Source organism: Rattus rattus, chromosome 1, assembly GCF_011064425.1.
Source record: "Rattus rattus isolate New Zealand chromosome 1, Rrattus_CSIRO_v1, whole genome shotgun sequence".
Taxonomy (NCBI): domain Eukaryota; kingdom Metazoa; phylum Chordata; class Mammalia; order Rodentia; family Muridae; genus Rattus; species Rattus rattus.
In genome coordinates this window covers 262,692,891-262,710,044 of record NC_046154.1, presented here as the reverse complement: position 1 = coordinate 262,710,044, position 17,154 = coordinate 262,692,891, and the positions used below count along the sequence as shown (strand labels likewise).

The window sequence follows — 17,154 nt, the reverse complement described above, 5'->3', positions numbered from 1 at the left end:
GTGAAGGACAAGAATGTATTTGTTGCTTAAAAAGCCATGCCAAGGGGTTGGGGATTTAGCTCAGTGGTAGGGCGCTTGCCTAGGAAGCGCAAGGCCCTGGGTTCGGTCCCCAGCTTCGGGGGGGGGGGGAAGCCATGCCAAATAGGAATCCAATAATGACAATCCAGGGAAACTTACAAACTCGGATGACGCCCACTTGTAACAAGGGAAGATGCAGGATGCTCCTGCGTTCCCCTTGGCTAGGTAGAGCGGGGGCTCCGCTGCAGGAGGTTGCTAAGTGGTCCTTCTTTTTTTTTTTTTTTTGGGTTCTTTTTTTGGACCGAACCCAGGGCCTTGCGCTTCCTAGGCAAGCGCTCCTAAGTGGTCCTTCTACACGGACACTACTGAACCTAACACCCGAATCTGTAGACTGCCTCACTGACCTAATGCCGTGTCTGAAACACAGCACCTTCCTTGGCTTCCACACCACAAGCCTGCGTGTTCTCCTTCCTTCCTTCACAGCGAGGTGACACAACCGTGTAGCAGGCACTCAGTACTAATGAACTGCATGGCCGCTGATCCGGTGTACACCGGGGGAACAGCCTTTCTTAATTAAACCTCACGGCGTGTAATCCTGGGAAACACGCATAGCTTTATCCATACATTGGCTGTGCTAATGCTTGCACACTGTAACATGGAAAGTGTCCTTGTGTGTGAGGCCTGGTCCCCATGTGCAGGGTTGAGGTGGTGGGGGGAGTCTCTGGAGAGGTGGAGTCTAGGGAGAGCCAGTCAGGCCAAGGGGAGGGAGTGGTCACTCTCATGGAACTATGTTTCCATGAGGGCTAGCTGTAATCAAGGGCAGCCCCTCTAGGGACCTACAGTAGGATAGTCATGGGTTTTAGGTCATGGTGGGGGGGGGGAGACAACGAATGAATGAATGAAGAATGAACGAATGAATGAGTGAACTAATGAGTGAGCCAGCAATCCTCTGGCTCTTGGTCGTCTGGGGTGTTCTCTTCCTCTTGTCAGCGCCCCACTTGGTGCCATCCACCATGGGACAAGAGTCCCTCAGTAGAAGTGCTAGCTAGTCCCATGTCTTTGAACTAGACTGCGAGCTAGATAAACTTTCCTGATAAAGTACTCTGCTTATAAGAAAAAGATCAATACTGCTCTATAATCTAGTACATACAGAAACCCAGCCATGTTACCATGCAGTAGTAAATGATGATTGTTACTGGTTCATTTGTTTTGTGTCTAGGGTGTTTTGCTTGTGTGTGTGTGTGTGTGTGTATGTGTGCGCGCGCTGTTAAAGTTATACTTTTGGGGTTGGGGATTTAGCTCAGTGGTAGAGCGCTTGCCTAGCAAGCACGAGGCCCTGGGTTCGGTCCCCAGCTCCGAAAAAAAGGAAAAAGAAAAAAAAAAGTTATACTTTTTTTTTTAAGATTTATTTTTTTATGTGACTACACTGTCACTGTCTTCACACACACCAGAAGAGGGCATCAGATCCCATTACAGATGGTTGTGAGCCACCATGTGGTTGCTGGGAATTGAACTCAGGTCCTCTGGAAGAGTAGTCGGTGCTCTTAACTGCTGAGCCATCCCTCCAGCCCCTAAAGTTATACTTTTAACTGCTTCTGTGTATATGTGCCGGTGTGGCAGGAGCCACGGCACAGGTACAGAGATCAGACATTTTGTGAGTTGCTTTCTTCCACTAAGTGGGTCTCTGAGATGGAACTCAGGTCGTCAGGCCTGGGTGCGGGTGCCTTTAATTACCTCCTGGCTATCAGCATCGCTGCGTTCTTTACTTTGTTTTTAGTTGGCTTTTTGTTTGTTTTTGTTTGTTTGTTATGTGTATGTTTGTGAATCACATACCTCTGGTACCTGAAGAGTTCAGAAGAGGGCGTCAGATCCCCTGGGAACCCCAGGATTTTGAACTGGATTCAGAGCCTAGGGTGAGCCTGACCTGATCTCTTACCTCCATCTCCAGTGCTGGGGTGAATCAAGGGCTTCGTGAACGCTCATCAAAGTTCGTACCTGTTCTTAATTGTATAAAGCTTAACCGAGGCTCACTCTAGACGCCAGTCCTCCGAAGGATTTGGGGTGCATTATACACTGCTGACAAAGAGCGGTGCGGCCTCAGGGTGATGCCCGTGAATGTGTGGCAACTCATCGCTGTTCCTGCTAACACACATCCAAAGCACAGAGAGCTACAGGCAAAATCCTCAGAGTTCCTGACCTCTGTCACCTGCCTCACCTTTGTATGAATCGCAAAACAGGATGCTTCTGTCTTTGGCCTTTCTACTCCCACATTATCTGTCTCCCAGGGAAGGAAGTACTGAGAAACGGAACTGGAGGGTCCGGTGGGTGTACAAGAAATGGGTTCATCCAGGATGGCGATCGGTGTTCACCTTTCAGAGCCACCTACGTTATCAATAGCTGCTGCTGCTTCTGTCTCTGTTAAGATCAGAACTGTGACCTAGGTTTTAGGGTTGTTCTCGAAAGTCTTCAGTGGCCTTTGGCCAAGCAGAATTGAGTTCGATTTTAATCCCAGCATTTGGGGGCTGAGGCAGGAGGGTCTCTATGAGTTTGAGGCTAGCCTAGTCTATATAACAGGTTCTAGGCCAGCCAGAGCTACATAGGGAGACTGTCTTCAAACGAAAAAAAGAAAGAAAGAAAAAATAAAAAAAGGGCCCGGAGGGGGAAGTGAAGAAGCTATAAATTGTCTATTTAGAAAACTCCCTGGCAAGCCGGGCGGTGGTGGCACACACCCTCAAATCCAGCACAGGAGGCAGAGGCAGGTGGGTCTCTCAGTCTAAGGTCAGCCTGGTCTACAGAGCGAGTTCCAGGGCAGCCAGGGCTACACAGAGAAACCCTGTCCGGGAAAACAAAAATTGTAATGTCTGATCTCTCTGCTTCTCCATTTAATGCTGAAAGTCACGAAAGGTCTGTGGGGTTTGTGGACTCAGAACCTGGAGAGCACAACAGCAAACACTGTGAAGGCTCCATGCCTGAGAGGCTGTGCACCCCTGGGGCACACGGGGCAATGACGGCGGGTAGCTACGACTCAGTTCTAGCCTACTGTACTGTCAGGCAGGGATGTGGGTCAGGTCCGTAACCGATTCACTAAGATAGTTACAGTGCAAATGTGTGTGTGCTTACATGTGAGTGTTCTTGTTTGAGTGTATGCACACCTGTGCCCACATGTCTGTGTTTATGTGCAAGTGTGCACATGCGTCTGCACACGTGTTCATTCGAGTGTGAGTGTTGATGTGCATGTGCATGTGCGTGGTGGGGCCCACGCCCTAGGCCTTGCCCCACCTAGAACTCTACAAGTGAGCAGTACCCCTAGACGAAAGCTTTTAGTTACTAAGTATGGACTTGATTATAAAAAGGAGGAGAATTTCTGGGTGGCAATCCGGATTAAAAACAAAACAAAAGCTCAGCAGCCTGCACACGCATGTTGTGTGGAGTGTCAGCGCTCAGAGCGGAACTGCTGGCCGGTGTTCCCATCTAGTGTGAGCCTCAGACCTGCTACAGACACCTTAAAATGCTCGCAATTCCTCAGGACACTCAACTGTATAAATATGGGTGGCCCTTAGAAACAGGGTTGGGACGGTGTGTGGAGTATTAGTGCTTAGAATGGGAAGGAAGGGCGGGTGGACAGACACCAACACAAGAACAACGGCCACAGGCCACAGACACATTGAAAACGAAGGGGGAAAGAAACGTCAGTTGCTAAAGAACCTGCTGTCCAAGAAGGCCTGAGTTTGGGTCCCCAGAACTGTGTAAAATTGGGCGTGGCAGCAGCTCTGTGACCCCGGATCTGTGTTGGGGCGCAGGGCCAGGAGGGTCCCTGGACTTATCGGTTGGCTAGCGCAGCCAAACACTGAGCCCTGTGTTCAAAGAGAGACTGAGGGGACACCTGGTGTCAACCCGCGACTTCCACAAGCAGACAGACAGACAGACACGCACACACACACTCCGGAGCAAAGCGATGCTTTAAAACAGTTATTCTTGTTTAGTTCGCCGTCAGAAGGGCTCTTTCCCCTTCTCATTTAGGTTCCAGAGAGAAGAAAGACCTAATTCACAATTCACCTGAACGATATTTGTAAAAATCTATCAAGTTTTATAACTTGAAAATCTTACCCAAACTGGCACGTTTGGGTCCACATAAATATATCTATCCATACATTTTAAACCCCAGAGGTGCAGACACAAGACTGCGTGCGGGACTGCAGGGCTGCCACAGGCCCGCTGTTTGCCTCCCACTACGATAATGACTGCTGCAGGTGAGGGGGTCTCTGACCCATTCACAGCCGTTAGCTTTACCCAACTCCTCCAGATCTTCTTCACCTTGGTTCAAAACATTTGAACGAGTTCACCTCTGAACTAAGGGATTTGCTAACAGACACTTGGCACAAAACGGCTTAGAGAAAGTGTTCTTAAAGTCTTCTGGGCTGTTGGTCATCTAGATACCAGCGAGACGGCGTCCACGGTGTTCAGGAGGTAGAGTTCAGGCTGAGCGGTCAGTCCGAGGTGGTACTGAGGATAAAAGCACGGGAGAGAGTTAGTGTAACTTTCGAGGAATTGCACGGTGAAATAATGTATTATTTTGCCCTCTTTTCCCAGTACTTCTGCACAATAGAAAATGCCTTATGTGTGTGAGAGGTTCTATTTGTTTAAGATCAAGGACATTTTTTTTTTGATTTTTATTTTAAGTAAACCAGTGTTTTGCCTTCGTGTATGTAGTGCGTACTTGTCTGCTGTCCACAGCGGTCAGAGGAACTGGAGTTGTAGATGGTGTGTGGAGGTCAGCCACACAGCAGCCTAGCAACCCTGAGGCAGACTGCACTCTAGAGAAAGGTTGCAGCCGGAGTGTCAGAGAAAGCATGCTCAGAACGCAGGGTGGAGGGTGAAAACCTTCCCGGCATGTGCTTTGTGGCTGCCTGGGGAGTTTCTAATACTGAATGGCAGAGCGGAAAGAGTTAAGGATGGATGCTAATTGCATTTCGACTGTCTCGACGGGAACATGCTGAGGTGGAACTTTAGGATAATATGACCAAACACATGAGAACGCTTTTGTGTCCTAACACTGTGTACTGGAAATCAGATTTCAAGCGATCTAATCCCCGAGTCCGGTAATTCTGGTCCTATTGTCCTTTGACACTTGAGAAAAGTCCATTCCTGAGTTGTTAAGGGAACAGTGCGCAGAGAAGCAGTGACCTGCAGGTCCCAGTGTTTGTTAGACTGAGAAGCAGTGAGGTGTGGGTCCCAGTGTTTGTTAGACTGAGAAGCTGTGAGGTGTGGGTCCCAGTGTTTGCAGGCTGGATCAGGAACATCAGCTGTCTTCATGCCCTATACCTTTTGAGTTCTTGAAGGACTGTTGTTCAGGTGCCCTCAAAGGTATTATGAGCTTGACTTAAACCAGCCCCCACCTCCCAGGTGCTGGGATTATAGCTATTTATAACCTTGCCCCGCCCCCAACAGTTTTAAAAACTAGTTATTTCTAGACTCCTTTCCTGTGAATCTAATGCAGATGGTTTGCAGGAATCTGTGGAAAAAAGTGCTTTTTTGTTTGTTTTTGTTTTGGTTGGGTCTTTTGTTTTGGTTTGTTCTTTGTTTTTTAAAGTTAGGGCCTCACTAAGCAACCCTGGCTAGCCTCGAACTTGTTATATAAATCAAGCTGGCCTCAAGCTTAGAGATTTGTCCACCTCTACCTCCCAAGTACTGGGACTAAAGGTGTGCTCTGCTGTCCTTAACTGCCCAGCGATACACTTTGGAACCATGACTGGCTTTCATGTCAGTGAGGATATTAGTGGTACCACCACCCTTGACACCAACAGTCCGTGTGCTAATGTGGAGTGTAGACTATAAATATGTATGAAGGGGCTACTGCATACATACAGCATACACGCTACTGCATATACTGTGGTGGAAAAGACTGGAGTGTGCGTGTGGGTTCAGGGCCCAGCTTAGCCCTTCCAATGTGTTCTTTGGGTTTTATTTTCAGAACTGAGGACCAAACCCAGGGCTAGGCAAGTGCTCTACCACTGAGCTAAATCCCAGTCCTTTGTTCAGGGTCTCAGTCTGGAGTTCTGGCTGGCCTGGAACTTGCAGTGATCGTCCTGCCTCACAAGTGCTAGGATAGTAAGCCACGCGCCACCACACGAACTGTGTGTGTACTTTCTGAACCTGATCTTGCGCGCAACGTGGAGGTAAGCTCTGTCTAGGTATGCCAGGCACACTGACACAGGTCGCCGAGTTACCTGTTCATCGTGAGCACATCGCACGTAGCCCTGTGTCATCACACTGGAACGCTGTGCGGCTGTGTGACAGAGACACAGACACGTGGTGCCCCGGGTCCAGTGTGCTAGGGAGACACTGACATTTCACACATTTCACCTGCAGGTCTGACTTCCAGGCCTGAGGAACTAATACGTACTTCCAGACTCATGGATAATTAATTCATGGAAACCTGCCCCAAGTGAGCAGAGATGATGGATGGACTTTCTCGTCCATGGCATTTAGAGTATTTTCACTTAGGTAATGTGGAGAATTTCGTTGCCTGGTTCTGAGACATTGAGAAATGTGGCCACAGATTACCACACTCCTGAGGTGCACTGAGGTGATAAACAAGTGTATCTATTACTGTTCTTAGCCACAGAGTGCCCTGTCTGTTGTTTAGGCCTGCCATGAGCATTCAGAATTACTGACAACTGCTAGGACGGGTCTTCCTGTGTAGCCCACTCTGACCCGGAGCTGACTGTGTAGCTGTGGCTGGCCTTCTGTCTGCCATGCCTCTCAAGTGTGGAGGTTATAAATGTGTCACTGCATCTGATTAAATGTTTTGATGCCTTGGTGCTCCTGGAGAAAGTTTGGAGTCTCAGTACAGCTTGAAGGGCGTGTTGTATATTAATTACACAAGGTGGTTTGGAGTGAACTCGAGTCTTCTGGCTTAAACTAGTGAGGTTCTATGGACGACACACACAGGCAATGTGACTTGGATAAGCCTTCAGGCTGTTCAGCCACCTCTCAACTGTAGAGAGTGAGTTCCTTGTTGTATGAACTTTAAGCCGGGAGGTGATTGAGTATGCCTTTTACTCAATACCTGAGACGAAGAGGCAGGAGGATCTTTAAGTTTGGGGCCAGCCTGTTCTACAGAGTTTCAGGATAACCAGGATTACACAGAGAAACCCTATCTTGAAAAACCAAATGTGGGGGGGGGATGGGGGGGAGGAGGGAGGGAGGGAGGGAGGGGGAGGAGAGAGAGAGAGAGAGAGAGAGAGAGAGAGAGAGAGAGAGAGAGAGAGAGAGAGTGAGCGACCGACCTGAGGCAGGAGGTATGTAAGTGGCTGTGAACCATCTGGTATAGATGCTGGAACTGAGCTTGGGTTCCCTGCAGTGCAGTAAGAACTCCTAGTCCCACTGTTTCAGGGACTTTCTTTCAACAGCTTTGCCTCTTGTACGCATAGGTGAGGTAACAAGAAAGGCTAGCGTAAGGTTTTGGAATTGCTCTGCATTCTAGATTAGTTCTGAACTTAAACCACATTCCATATGGTAACAAGGCCGGTACCTGCATTTACATTGGGTCAGCCAAAAAGTGTATCTGGCTTTAAGCTAAGTGACTTCAGTTTCTCTCTTTAAATTTTTATTATTGTAAAATCCTTCCCAGACAGTGAGACAAGACTACAGAAAGGCAAATACTCAGCCGAGATAGAGGAAGTTAGAACAAACTTCATCTTGCAAAATGGTAGTTATGGCCTTAAAGACAACAAAATATTTAACTAAGTGGGTAAATTAAATTTTCATTTAGACTGAAAAAAAAATTAATGTATTTGCTGTGTGGGGCAGGCATGCAAAAGCCATGGCGCACATGTGGAGGTCAGAGATAACTGTGGGAGCTGGTTCTCTCCTCCCACCATGTGGGCTCCAAGCCCCAGAGCCCAGTTGTGGGGCTTGGTGGCCACCGTACATTTGAAGCTATCTGGGCCCCTCTTGCTGTCTACAGCTAATCCAGACCTTCCAGGGCACTGGATCCATTTCCTTCTCTGTCCCTTTAGGAGCCAAACACTGATGCAGGGGCCTTAAAGTGCATCACTCCTGATGGCAACTGGAGGGTCGGTATTTCAGTGGTTGAGACCCTATTATAAAGTGTTTTCAGCATTAAAAAAAAAAAAAAAATAGAAAACCAAACAGGAAACAGGGAAGTTTTTGTTTTAATTACAGCAAGTTCACAAGCTGTCAGAGGCTCGCTAACAGCCTCCTTGGAGTCACTTGTTGCCCTCCTGGCAGGACCTTACAAGACAGGCTGCTGCTGCTCCCCAGCCGCCAGCTCCCAGAGCAGAGGGAACAACTATTTCAGGTCGCAGAAGAACGAGGACCAACTGAGAACGTACAAGATAGCTCGCCAACGTGACGCCAGGCCACACTGGCGTGGCGGGGTTGAAATGCTTACAGGTTACCTACAGAGACTGTTGGAAGCACCGTTTCCCAGTGACGGCCAAATGGACACTTTTGATCTTTGACACTGTAAATACTGTAGGCATAGAGTCAGAGACCGTCGTACACAATGGAACCGTCTATCACTGTAAACGAACATACTACAGCAGAACTCTGGGGCAGGAAGTGAGATCTGAAGCACAGCCTTGCTAGCTCACATGAGGCAGACCTCTGGGCATGACTGCTAGCAGCTCTGGGCTGGACTGTAAGTACAGTGACTTTGAACACACCCTGCCCAACCCCGCCCCGCCCCGCCCCGTACAAACGCAGATGTCACTAGAGCATCCATTCCAGTAATTCTGCTACTGTCAGTCTGGCCCTCAAGCACCACAGCGAGACAGTTTCAAAAGCTCAGTTTCCAGTCAGTTTTGGGAACAATGGTGGCAGAGGCAGGTGTGCGATGGACCCTGTGGTGCAGGGTTCTCAAACTTCCCGCTGCTGCAACCCTTTAATACAGCTCCATGTGGTGGTGACCCCCAACCATAAAATGTTTGCTATTTCATAACTAATGCTGCTACTGTTATAAATCATAATGTAAATGGTTTTGGATATAGGGTCTGCAAATGGGTGGCAACCCAGGGGTTGAGAATGCCGCAGTGAGGGACCTGCGGCCTGACTGTGTTGTATTAGCTGTGGGGCTGAGGTCAACCAGGCTGAGTGAAACTGCATTTATCCTTCATGCCTCATAGGACTCTATGCAGGCTGAGCTTCTGACTGTGTGAAATGCTAGCAGTAATGCCACAGTGGCACCACAACGAAGGTCATTTGTCGGGACAGTCGCACTGGGAAAGCGGCAAAGAGGACGACATCCTTCGAAGTCACTGTAGCTCCTGTTGCCACCAAGGCAATGATTATACACACTTGTATTATTCCTTTCCAGCAAACAGACAGGACTTGATGTGACAGAATCATGTCTCCCACGTGCCAGGACAGAAGTAGCTGAACTGAGAGCAGCAGTTCCGTAGTCCCGTGCTGAAGACTCCAGAGCTCCGCAGCCTGGTCTCAACAGGCTTTCTCTCCGAGGGAAGCCAGCCTAGTCCCACCTTGCAGGGAGAGGACTTTGCATCACAGTGACAACTACTGACTTTGCAAGGTTTGGGTCCAGAGCTCCTGAGATTATCTTGGGCGTGAAACAGCGGTGTGTCAGAGCCAAGACTTGGTGAAGGGTACTTTCGGGAGTAGTGCGGTCAGCTCTGGGATTTGCTGTGAGCCAGTTCACAAGTGCTACAGTCTTCTGCCGTCCGCACTCTCTCAGGAGAGGAAGGCGGAGATTCCAGGACTGTGTGTACTCGAGATGAAACACTATTGGGACGCTTGCTATTAACAGGGAAGTCACTAGCCTCAGGACTACAGATGAAGCCCTGCTAAGCTCCACTCCTTAAGGTAAACCTGCAAGGACCTGCAGGGGAGCCATCACTTGACCACACCCCTTCTCCTGTCTACCTTTCTTTCCACTGAGGAATTCCAAAGTAGAAATAAAAACTCTCAGCTTAGCAGGGCAGTGGTGGTGTATGCCTCTAATCCTAACACTTGGGAAACAGAGGCAGAGACAGGAGGATCTCTGTGAGTTCAAAGCCAGCCTGGTCTACAGAGTGAGTTCCAGGACAACCAGGAAGAAACCCTTGTCTTGAAAAACAAAACAAAATGCACGAAACAAACAGAAATCCTGAACTCAAAAACAGCGGTCTCTAATTCTGCAATTCAAACGATGACAACAGTCTGGTTGGGTTTCTCAGGACTAAAACCGAGCCACGGCCTTGGACGGCTATTTAGGAATTTAGTGTTCAAAACAGCCCAAGGCTCACCTTTTCAAGGTGCTGCCTAATGCTACAGGGTAAGACCTCCCCTGACAAAACCAGTCATCTTGTAAGCACTCGTGACAGCCAGGAGCGGTAGACATGCCTGGAATCCCAGCACTCAGGAGGCTGAGCCAGGAGGATTGCTGTAAGTTTGAGGGCAGCCTAGGCTACACAGAGTTTTAGGCCACCAAGCATTTAATAGCAGGATGCTATTTGACAAAAACAGAAGGAAACAACACACACACACACACCACACACCCACCCCAGTGTTTCCCAACTAACAGTTGGGCCCTAAATGCAGTCTGTGCAACGGCACATACTTGTGGCTATGTTCACACAGTAAACCATAGAAACACACTGGCTCTGATGGCTCCCTGCAAAGACAGACAGACAGGCTGACCCAGTGTTTACTTAGTATTGCCACCGCTGGTATCTTCGCTCAGCAGGACTTTAGAGATGCTTACCGAGCGCCCACAGTCCAGGAACGACAGGCCCAACGCAATCAAACACTGCCAACCCTGGAATACAGAACACAGCGTCACTCGCCCGCCAGCAAGGCTCGCCCAGTGCTACGCAGAGGCATGTCTGCTTCCTGTCCGAACACCCAGCGTTGCCCACCTCTTTCCTCCAAGGCTGTCTGTCCAGGCAGGCCCCGAGACCCTCTCAAAGCATCCAAGCACCCTGTGCTTTATGATGCAGACACTCGTGGGGCCATTTCTCACCAGTTTCCCAGGATGCAGGGGACAGCTGCCCTGTGAGGCTCTTGGCACTGAGCTGAGCAGCAGTACCTAAGATCTAGGCTTGGTCCCATCTCCAGAACAGGGGCTTACCCAATCTCACCAGTCCTAGAGTCCTGACTCAACCCAGCACCTTCGCACCCAATTTTAGTGAAGAAACAGTTGGCCAAACCCCTAAGGGAACTTTTTCAGATTTATGTATTTACTATGTATACAGTGTCCTGCCTACATGTCTGCCTACACACCAGAAGAGGGCGCCAGATCTCATTACAGATGGTTGAGAGCCACCATGTGGCTGCTGGGAATTGAACTCAGGGCTGCTGAAGAGCAGCAGAATCTGCTCCTATTGCACTTGCAGAGTCTGGGGAAGACTGGGAAGTACACGCATCTGTATTTGGCGTCTGGATGTGCGCACGTGGCTTAGGCACGTTTCCTGCTGTCACAGGGCCCACTGCTGACCTGGAGCTAGGCCGGCAGGCCTCAGCGATTCTCTCACTGCTGCCTCACAGGCGCACAGAACCACTGCAGTGTTTCTGTGTCAGTCCTGGACCTGAGCTCACGTGCTTACGCTTGCTGTGTAACCACTGAGCCATCCTGTTTCTCAAACACATCGTAATATTCTCTTTAGAAATTAAGCACTGGACCCGTATAAAAAAACAACATAAATAGAAAAATACTAGGGATTAAAAACTAAGATAGGAGCCGGGTGTGGTAGGGCACAGCTTTAATCCCAGCATCTGGGAGGCAGAAGCAGGCAGATCTCTGAGTTCAAGGCCAGCCTGGTCTATTGGAATGAGTTCTAGGACATCCAGGACTACACAGAGAAATCCTGTCTCAAAAAACAAGGGAGTGGGGTGGGTGGGGAAGAAAAAACAAAATTAGGCCAGGCTTGGTGAGCCAGGCCTTTAACCCCAGCACTCGGGGCAGAGGCAAGAGGAGGAGCTCTGTGAGTTTGAGGCCACTGTGATCTACAAGTCAAGTTCCAGGCCAGCCAGGACAAGAGAGAAACCCTGTCTTGAGAAATGCCACTCATCTCCTCCCACCCCAACACACACAAAAAAAACCCCTTAAATATATTTGATGATTCAAATAAGAATATCTGGTTGAGAACAGAGTGCAGTATTGGAATGGTTACCCGATGTGATGGTTTGTACAGGCTTGGGCCAGGGAGTGGCACTATTAGGAGGTGTGGCCTTGTTGGAGTGGGTGTGTCACTGTGGGTGAGGGCTTAAGACCCTCATCCTAGCTGTGTGGAAGTCAGTCTTCCACTAGCAGCCTTCAGATGAAGATGTAGAACTCTCAGCTCCTCCTGCACCATGTCTGCCTGGATACTGCCCTGTTCCCGCCTTGATGATAATGGACTGAACCTCTGAACCTGTAAGCCAGCCCCAATTAAATTAAATGTTATTCTTATAAGAGTTGCCTTGGTCATGGTGTCTGCTCACAGCAGTGAACCCTAAGACACCCGGCACTGTATAAGTCTTATGTTTAATCTCTAGTACCAACAACAACAAAAAGAAATGAAATTTGAGAAGCTGCTGATCCGACGATGCCGTATAGACGGCCTCAGTAAAGCATGAGTGCTTGGGGACTGTTTGTCTCTGAAGGACAGTTAGTCCCACCTGGACCATCCCAGACGCCACAGGTGCCCCTGCTGCCTTCACACCGGACTTACCAAGTAGAACACAAAGCCCAGATAAGCCACGCTAACCACTGCAGCCACCACATACAGTGCCACATGCCCTAGCTCCTGGACGTAGACCACGACAAAGTACATGTTGATGGAGCAGACGAGAAGGACCAAGATGCCGCCTGCGATCCTCCAGCCTCTGCAAGACAAGAGCACAGTAAGTGCCTGGCAGTCCAGCCGGCACAGACAGAAATCTGTGTCCCATGCTGAGCGAAATGTAGAGAGGCCAGAATTAGTGATGAAGCAGAGGGAAGGGGTCAGAGCAAACGGAACTTAGTCTCTAACTGTCAGTGTGTACACACGTGACAGATGGCACACGTGTGCCACAGAACACATGTGGAGGTCTGAAGAGCACTTCTATGTGGTCAGTCCTCTCCTTCCTCCCTTGTGAGTTCCATGGAGGGAGCTCCATTTGCCAGGCTTGGGCTGCAAACATGTTTATCTGCTGAGCCATCTCTGTGGCACAAAAGCCCAGCATTTAAGACTCTGGAAGTCAGCAGGCCCCAGACATGCACTGAGCCATTTCATATACGTTGGAACGTGGTCCAGGAATGGAGTGCCCTGAGGAGAGGTCTGAGAGTAGAGAGGACGGTCCAAGGAAACAAGAGTCCTGTGGCCTGATCTTTAACACGGAACGGTTCTTGTGAACACCGACCATGTGCGTGTGCTCCTCCCTGTGTACTGGGTAGGAGTGAGCTTCCGTCAGATCGACGCTCCCTACTGCCTGCTGCTGGTCACTCAAGCTTCAATCTAAATGTTTACATTCCCCTTCATGCTTCTCTACGGCAAAGCATGCATTTGTCATCAGCCACATGGACATCTGTACTGATTGGTACAGACTTTAACTGCCAGCTTTTCACAGCCAACAACCACTTGGGAAGGCCAGGCCAGCTTGTGGAAGGCACATCTGTAGGGACTGATGTGGGAGCAGCAGCCTGTGCTGGGAGGCTCCACTACCTAGCCAGTGCATGCTCAACATGACAAGACAGAGAATGTAGCTCAGAGCAAACACACAAGCAAGGGCGTGTTCATCCCCTGTGCTCTCAATGGTGGGTGTCACGTGACTAGCCGTCTGCGTCTGCTTCAGCTTTTCCCCGAATGGCAGGCAAACCACACAAACCTTCCCTGTGCTGCTTGTTGGCAGACTGTCTGTTACTGCAGCAGAGATGAAATTAGAGAGAGCAAGAAAGCCAGGGTCCCTGTTGTGCCCTTCCCTGTCTTGAATCTGTCTACAGGCTTCATGGCTTCCCTAGTTTTACTATCTTTATGAAACTCAGGCTTAACCTGCACCACAAGTCTCTGTGGCCAACGGGTGCTGTTTGGACTGTGTGTGTGTGGACTGTGTGTGGCTGTGTGTGTGTGGTTGTGTTTGGACTGTGTGTGGTTGTGTATATAAACCCCCAAATATGTCAGCTTCAACCTCAGGCATCTGAGAATGGCGTTAAATCCAGACAGCGAGAGGGTAGTTCAAGTGTGAATAGATTTGCACGTGCGTCCGGGAGCTGAGGAGGAATCCGAAATGACTTGTTTTTCACTCAGTTAACTGCAGCTAAGCTAGTGTGTAGGTTTCACGGATCGGTTTCAGCAGTTGTATTCAAGAGTCAAACGGTAACCAAACTTTTCTGCAGTCCAGTGTGTATAAGAGAACCTAAGAGCTTTGGGGGAAACAAGGAATGTCTCCGTCTCCTGTTTCAAGTTTCTGACCCTTTCTATGCTTTGTGCTAATTCTGGTTTATTGGATATAATTTTCAATCACCAAAATTCAAGAACAAAAAACAAACAAACAAAAACACACACAAAAAGAAACGAAATCAGAAGCCTGAAGCTGCTCGTATTACGAATGCTAACAATCCCTATATCTGCAGCTCACACTCCCTGTTTTCTTTCTAAGCCAAAGAGGAAGCGGCGAGCGACTGCTCCTGGATATCCCCACTGCCTGCTGGGTAAAGCCCCTCCCATGTCCTTCTGGAGACACAAATGTACTCACATTCCGTTGGAGAACTCACTCATCACTGGCCGCAGGCTTGTGAAGGTGAGGATAGGGATGAGGGCAAAGGGGAGCTGAAAGGCAGAAGCACAGGGTTACGTGGGCGCGTCCGTCCACCAGAGGAGCTTGCTTACGTGGGCGCATGGGTTTCATCTCTGAAGGTGTGGTAAGACACTATGATGAGTGTTGGGGGTCATCGGGAGGGATTATCTGGCCTACAATTCCAGGTCACAGGGTACCGCTGAGAAGGTGGGGCAGGGCCTGAGCAGAACCTGCAGGAATGCTGCTTATTGGCACTGGCTGGCTCTGGCCCACTACTCCCTCCATATCTATCATGGAAGCTTCTTCATTCCCAGAGCATGTGTGGTTACTATGCATGGCTCGCAGAAAGGAGTCATGAAGCCTCTCTTACCTATAGCATAGGTAACAGTCACTCCAATCACCTTGCCTTGGACAAACAGTATTTGATCTAGAATTAATCATGCTCTCAAGTGCCTTTGTTTACACAAAAAACAACACACCAGGGGCTAGAGATGGCTAAGAAAAGTGCTTGGCTGTTCTTGCAGAGGACCCAGGCTCAGTTCCCAGCATCCACATGGCAGCTCACAACTGTCTGTAACTCTAGTTCCAGGGCATCTGATGCCTTCTTCTGAACTCTTCTGATTCTGAACACGAACACACACACACACACACACACACACACACACACACAGAGTACACACACATATATATAAAGATAAAACAGTGACACACATATATGCGTAGGGTGGTCCTGTTCCCCAATTGGTTCTTTTTTTTTTTTTTTTTTTTTTTTTTTTTTTTTTTTCGGGGCTGGGGGTCGAACCCAGGGCCTTGCGCTTCCTAGGCAAGCGCTCTACCCCTGGGCTAAATCCCCAACCCCTCCCCAATTGGTTCTTGATCTATCAGTAAGGAAGCCATGGGCCGATTGCTGGGATGATGAACAGTCGAGACTTCCAAGTCTCCAGAAGCAGAGAGAGAGGAAGGAGAGTTTGTCATGCTTTGGAGAAAAGCCAAGAAGCCATGTGAGATCTTGGGCAGAGTAGCCACAGCCACTTCTACAGGCAGGAGGCTGGATATTGAGCTGAAACTACACGTAACCAAGCAACTAAAGTGGGGGCAGGTGGGGAGATTTGGAGCTAAGAGTACGGAGAAGGGCAGGCTTCTGCAGGCCGGAGATAAATAACTCCAGCAACTGTGCCGAAAAGGCAAGTTGAAACCAAGCTATGTGTGCGCCTGTTTTTCATCTGTGGATCCGATCGATATTCTCTGGGTGGGGGCTGGTAGTGCGGTCCATTCCCAGCGCTTAGGCAGGGTGGCAACACAAGTAAGAATAAATAGCATACCGGATGTGACTTGCCTTGTAAGCTCCATAGACATTAGCAGTGTTCTTAGAACTCATTTAATGATTTGCCCTCCTGCATTAATGAACTACAATGCTCATTAATTAGTGAACTTTTAGTATCACTAATTTACTAATCTGTGTGTGTGAGAGGGAGATGGGCAGAGACTGAGTGACAGACAGACAGGGATGGATGGACATGCTCATGCCATGGCTGAATGCAGAGGTCAGAGGTCAACCCTGTGGAGCCAGTGTCTCTCCTTCTACTGTGTCTTCAGGGGATCACACCTAGGTCTTTAAGCTTGTACAACTGCACTTTATCCACTGAGCCATCTTGGAGGTCTCAGCTTGTGCTGTGCATGTTAAACACAGCTCGTAATCTCCACTAATGAAGCCACACCTCTTCCTTTTCCTCAGTCACCCCTGGTCTCAGGTTCCAGCGTGAGGATTGGCACCCAAGCATAAGTGGATGCTGACTAAATGCAGCATGAGCTTCCCCAGTTCCCTGCTCACCTGTAGGCTCTGCAGAACATTCAGGAAATCATTCATCCCTGTCAGATGCTCCACATCTTGGAAGACAGCAACAAGCAGGGTAGGGATGATGGCAATAGACCTGGTCAGGATCACGCGGGCAAAGCGCGACCATTTTAGGTTCAGGAATCCCTGGGAGGGAGCATGGAAGCTAGTCACCCGTACGTGACAGGAGGGGGATGCCAGGGTAGGAGTACAGGGTTAGCCACTCCAGGGTGTGCTAGCTCCCTCTACTCCAGCCCGGCACATACCTCCATGACAAACTGGCCAGAATAGGTTCCAGTCATGGTGGAGCTCTGTCCAGCAGCCAGGATCCCCACCGCCCAGATGTAGAGAGCCGCAGGCCCGAAGTAACATCCAAGCACAACACCCTGGGACAGGGGAGGGACAGGTTGTCAGTGACCTGCTCAGAGCAGCAGCCCTCTACAGCACCTCCCCCTGCTCAGAAACACCATCACACCAAGGGTCATGCTGGGAACTGCACAGAACTGATTGCTGAGCTCGGATCTGCCTTGGAGGCTTCCAACCTCGCTCTGCTGGGGCCCTGCATCCCTCGGCCCAGCCCTTCCTCC

At 49.4% G+C, this 17,154-nt stretch overlaps 1 protein-coding gene across 1 annotated transcript in view; it reads right to left on the bottom strand.

Moving 5' to 3' along the window:
- Nucleotides 1–4,069: 4,069 nt before the first annotated feature.
- Slc11a2 (solute carrier family 11 member 2) overlaps nt 4,070–17,154 on the bottom strand; it is a 37,703-nt gene continuing 24,618 nt past the window's right edge. Inside the window, exons 12-17 of the mRNA XM_032885289.1 lie at nt 16,834–16,953; nt 16,565–16,714; nt 14,692–14,765; nt 12,690–12,843; nt 10,742–10,795; nt 4,070–4,521 (exon numbers count right to left, since the gene is read on the bottom strand). Of these exons, the coding sequence (XP_032741180.1) occupies nt 4,444–4,521; nt 10,742–10,795; nt 12,690–12,843; nt 14,692–14,765; nt 16,565–16,714; nt 16,834–16,953 (630 nt within the window). The 3' untranslated portion in view covers nt 4,070–4,443. The remainder of the gene's footprint in view (nt 4,522–10,741; nt 10,796–12,689; nt 12,844–14,691; nt 14,766–16,564; nt 16,715–16,833; nt 16,954–17,154) is intronic.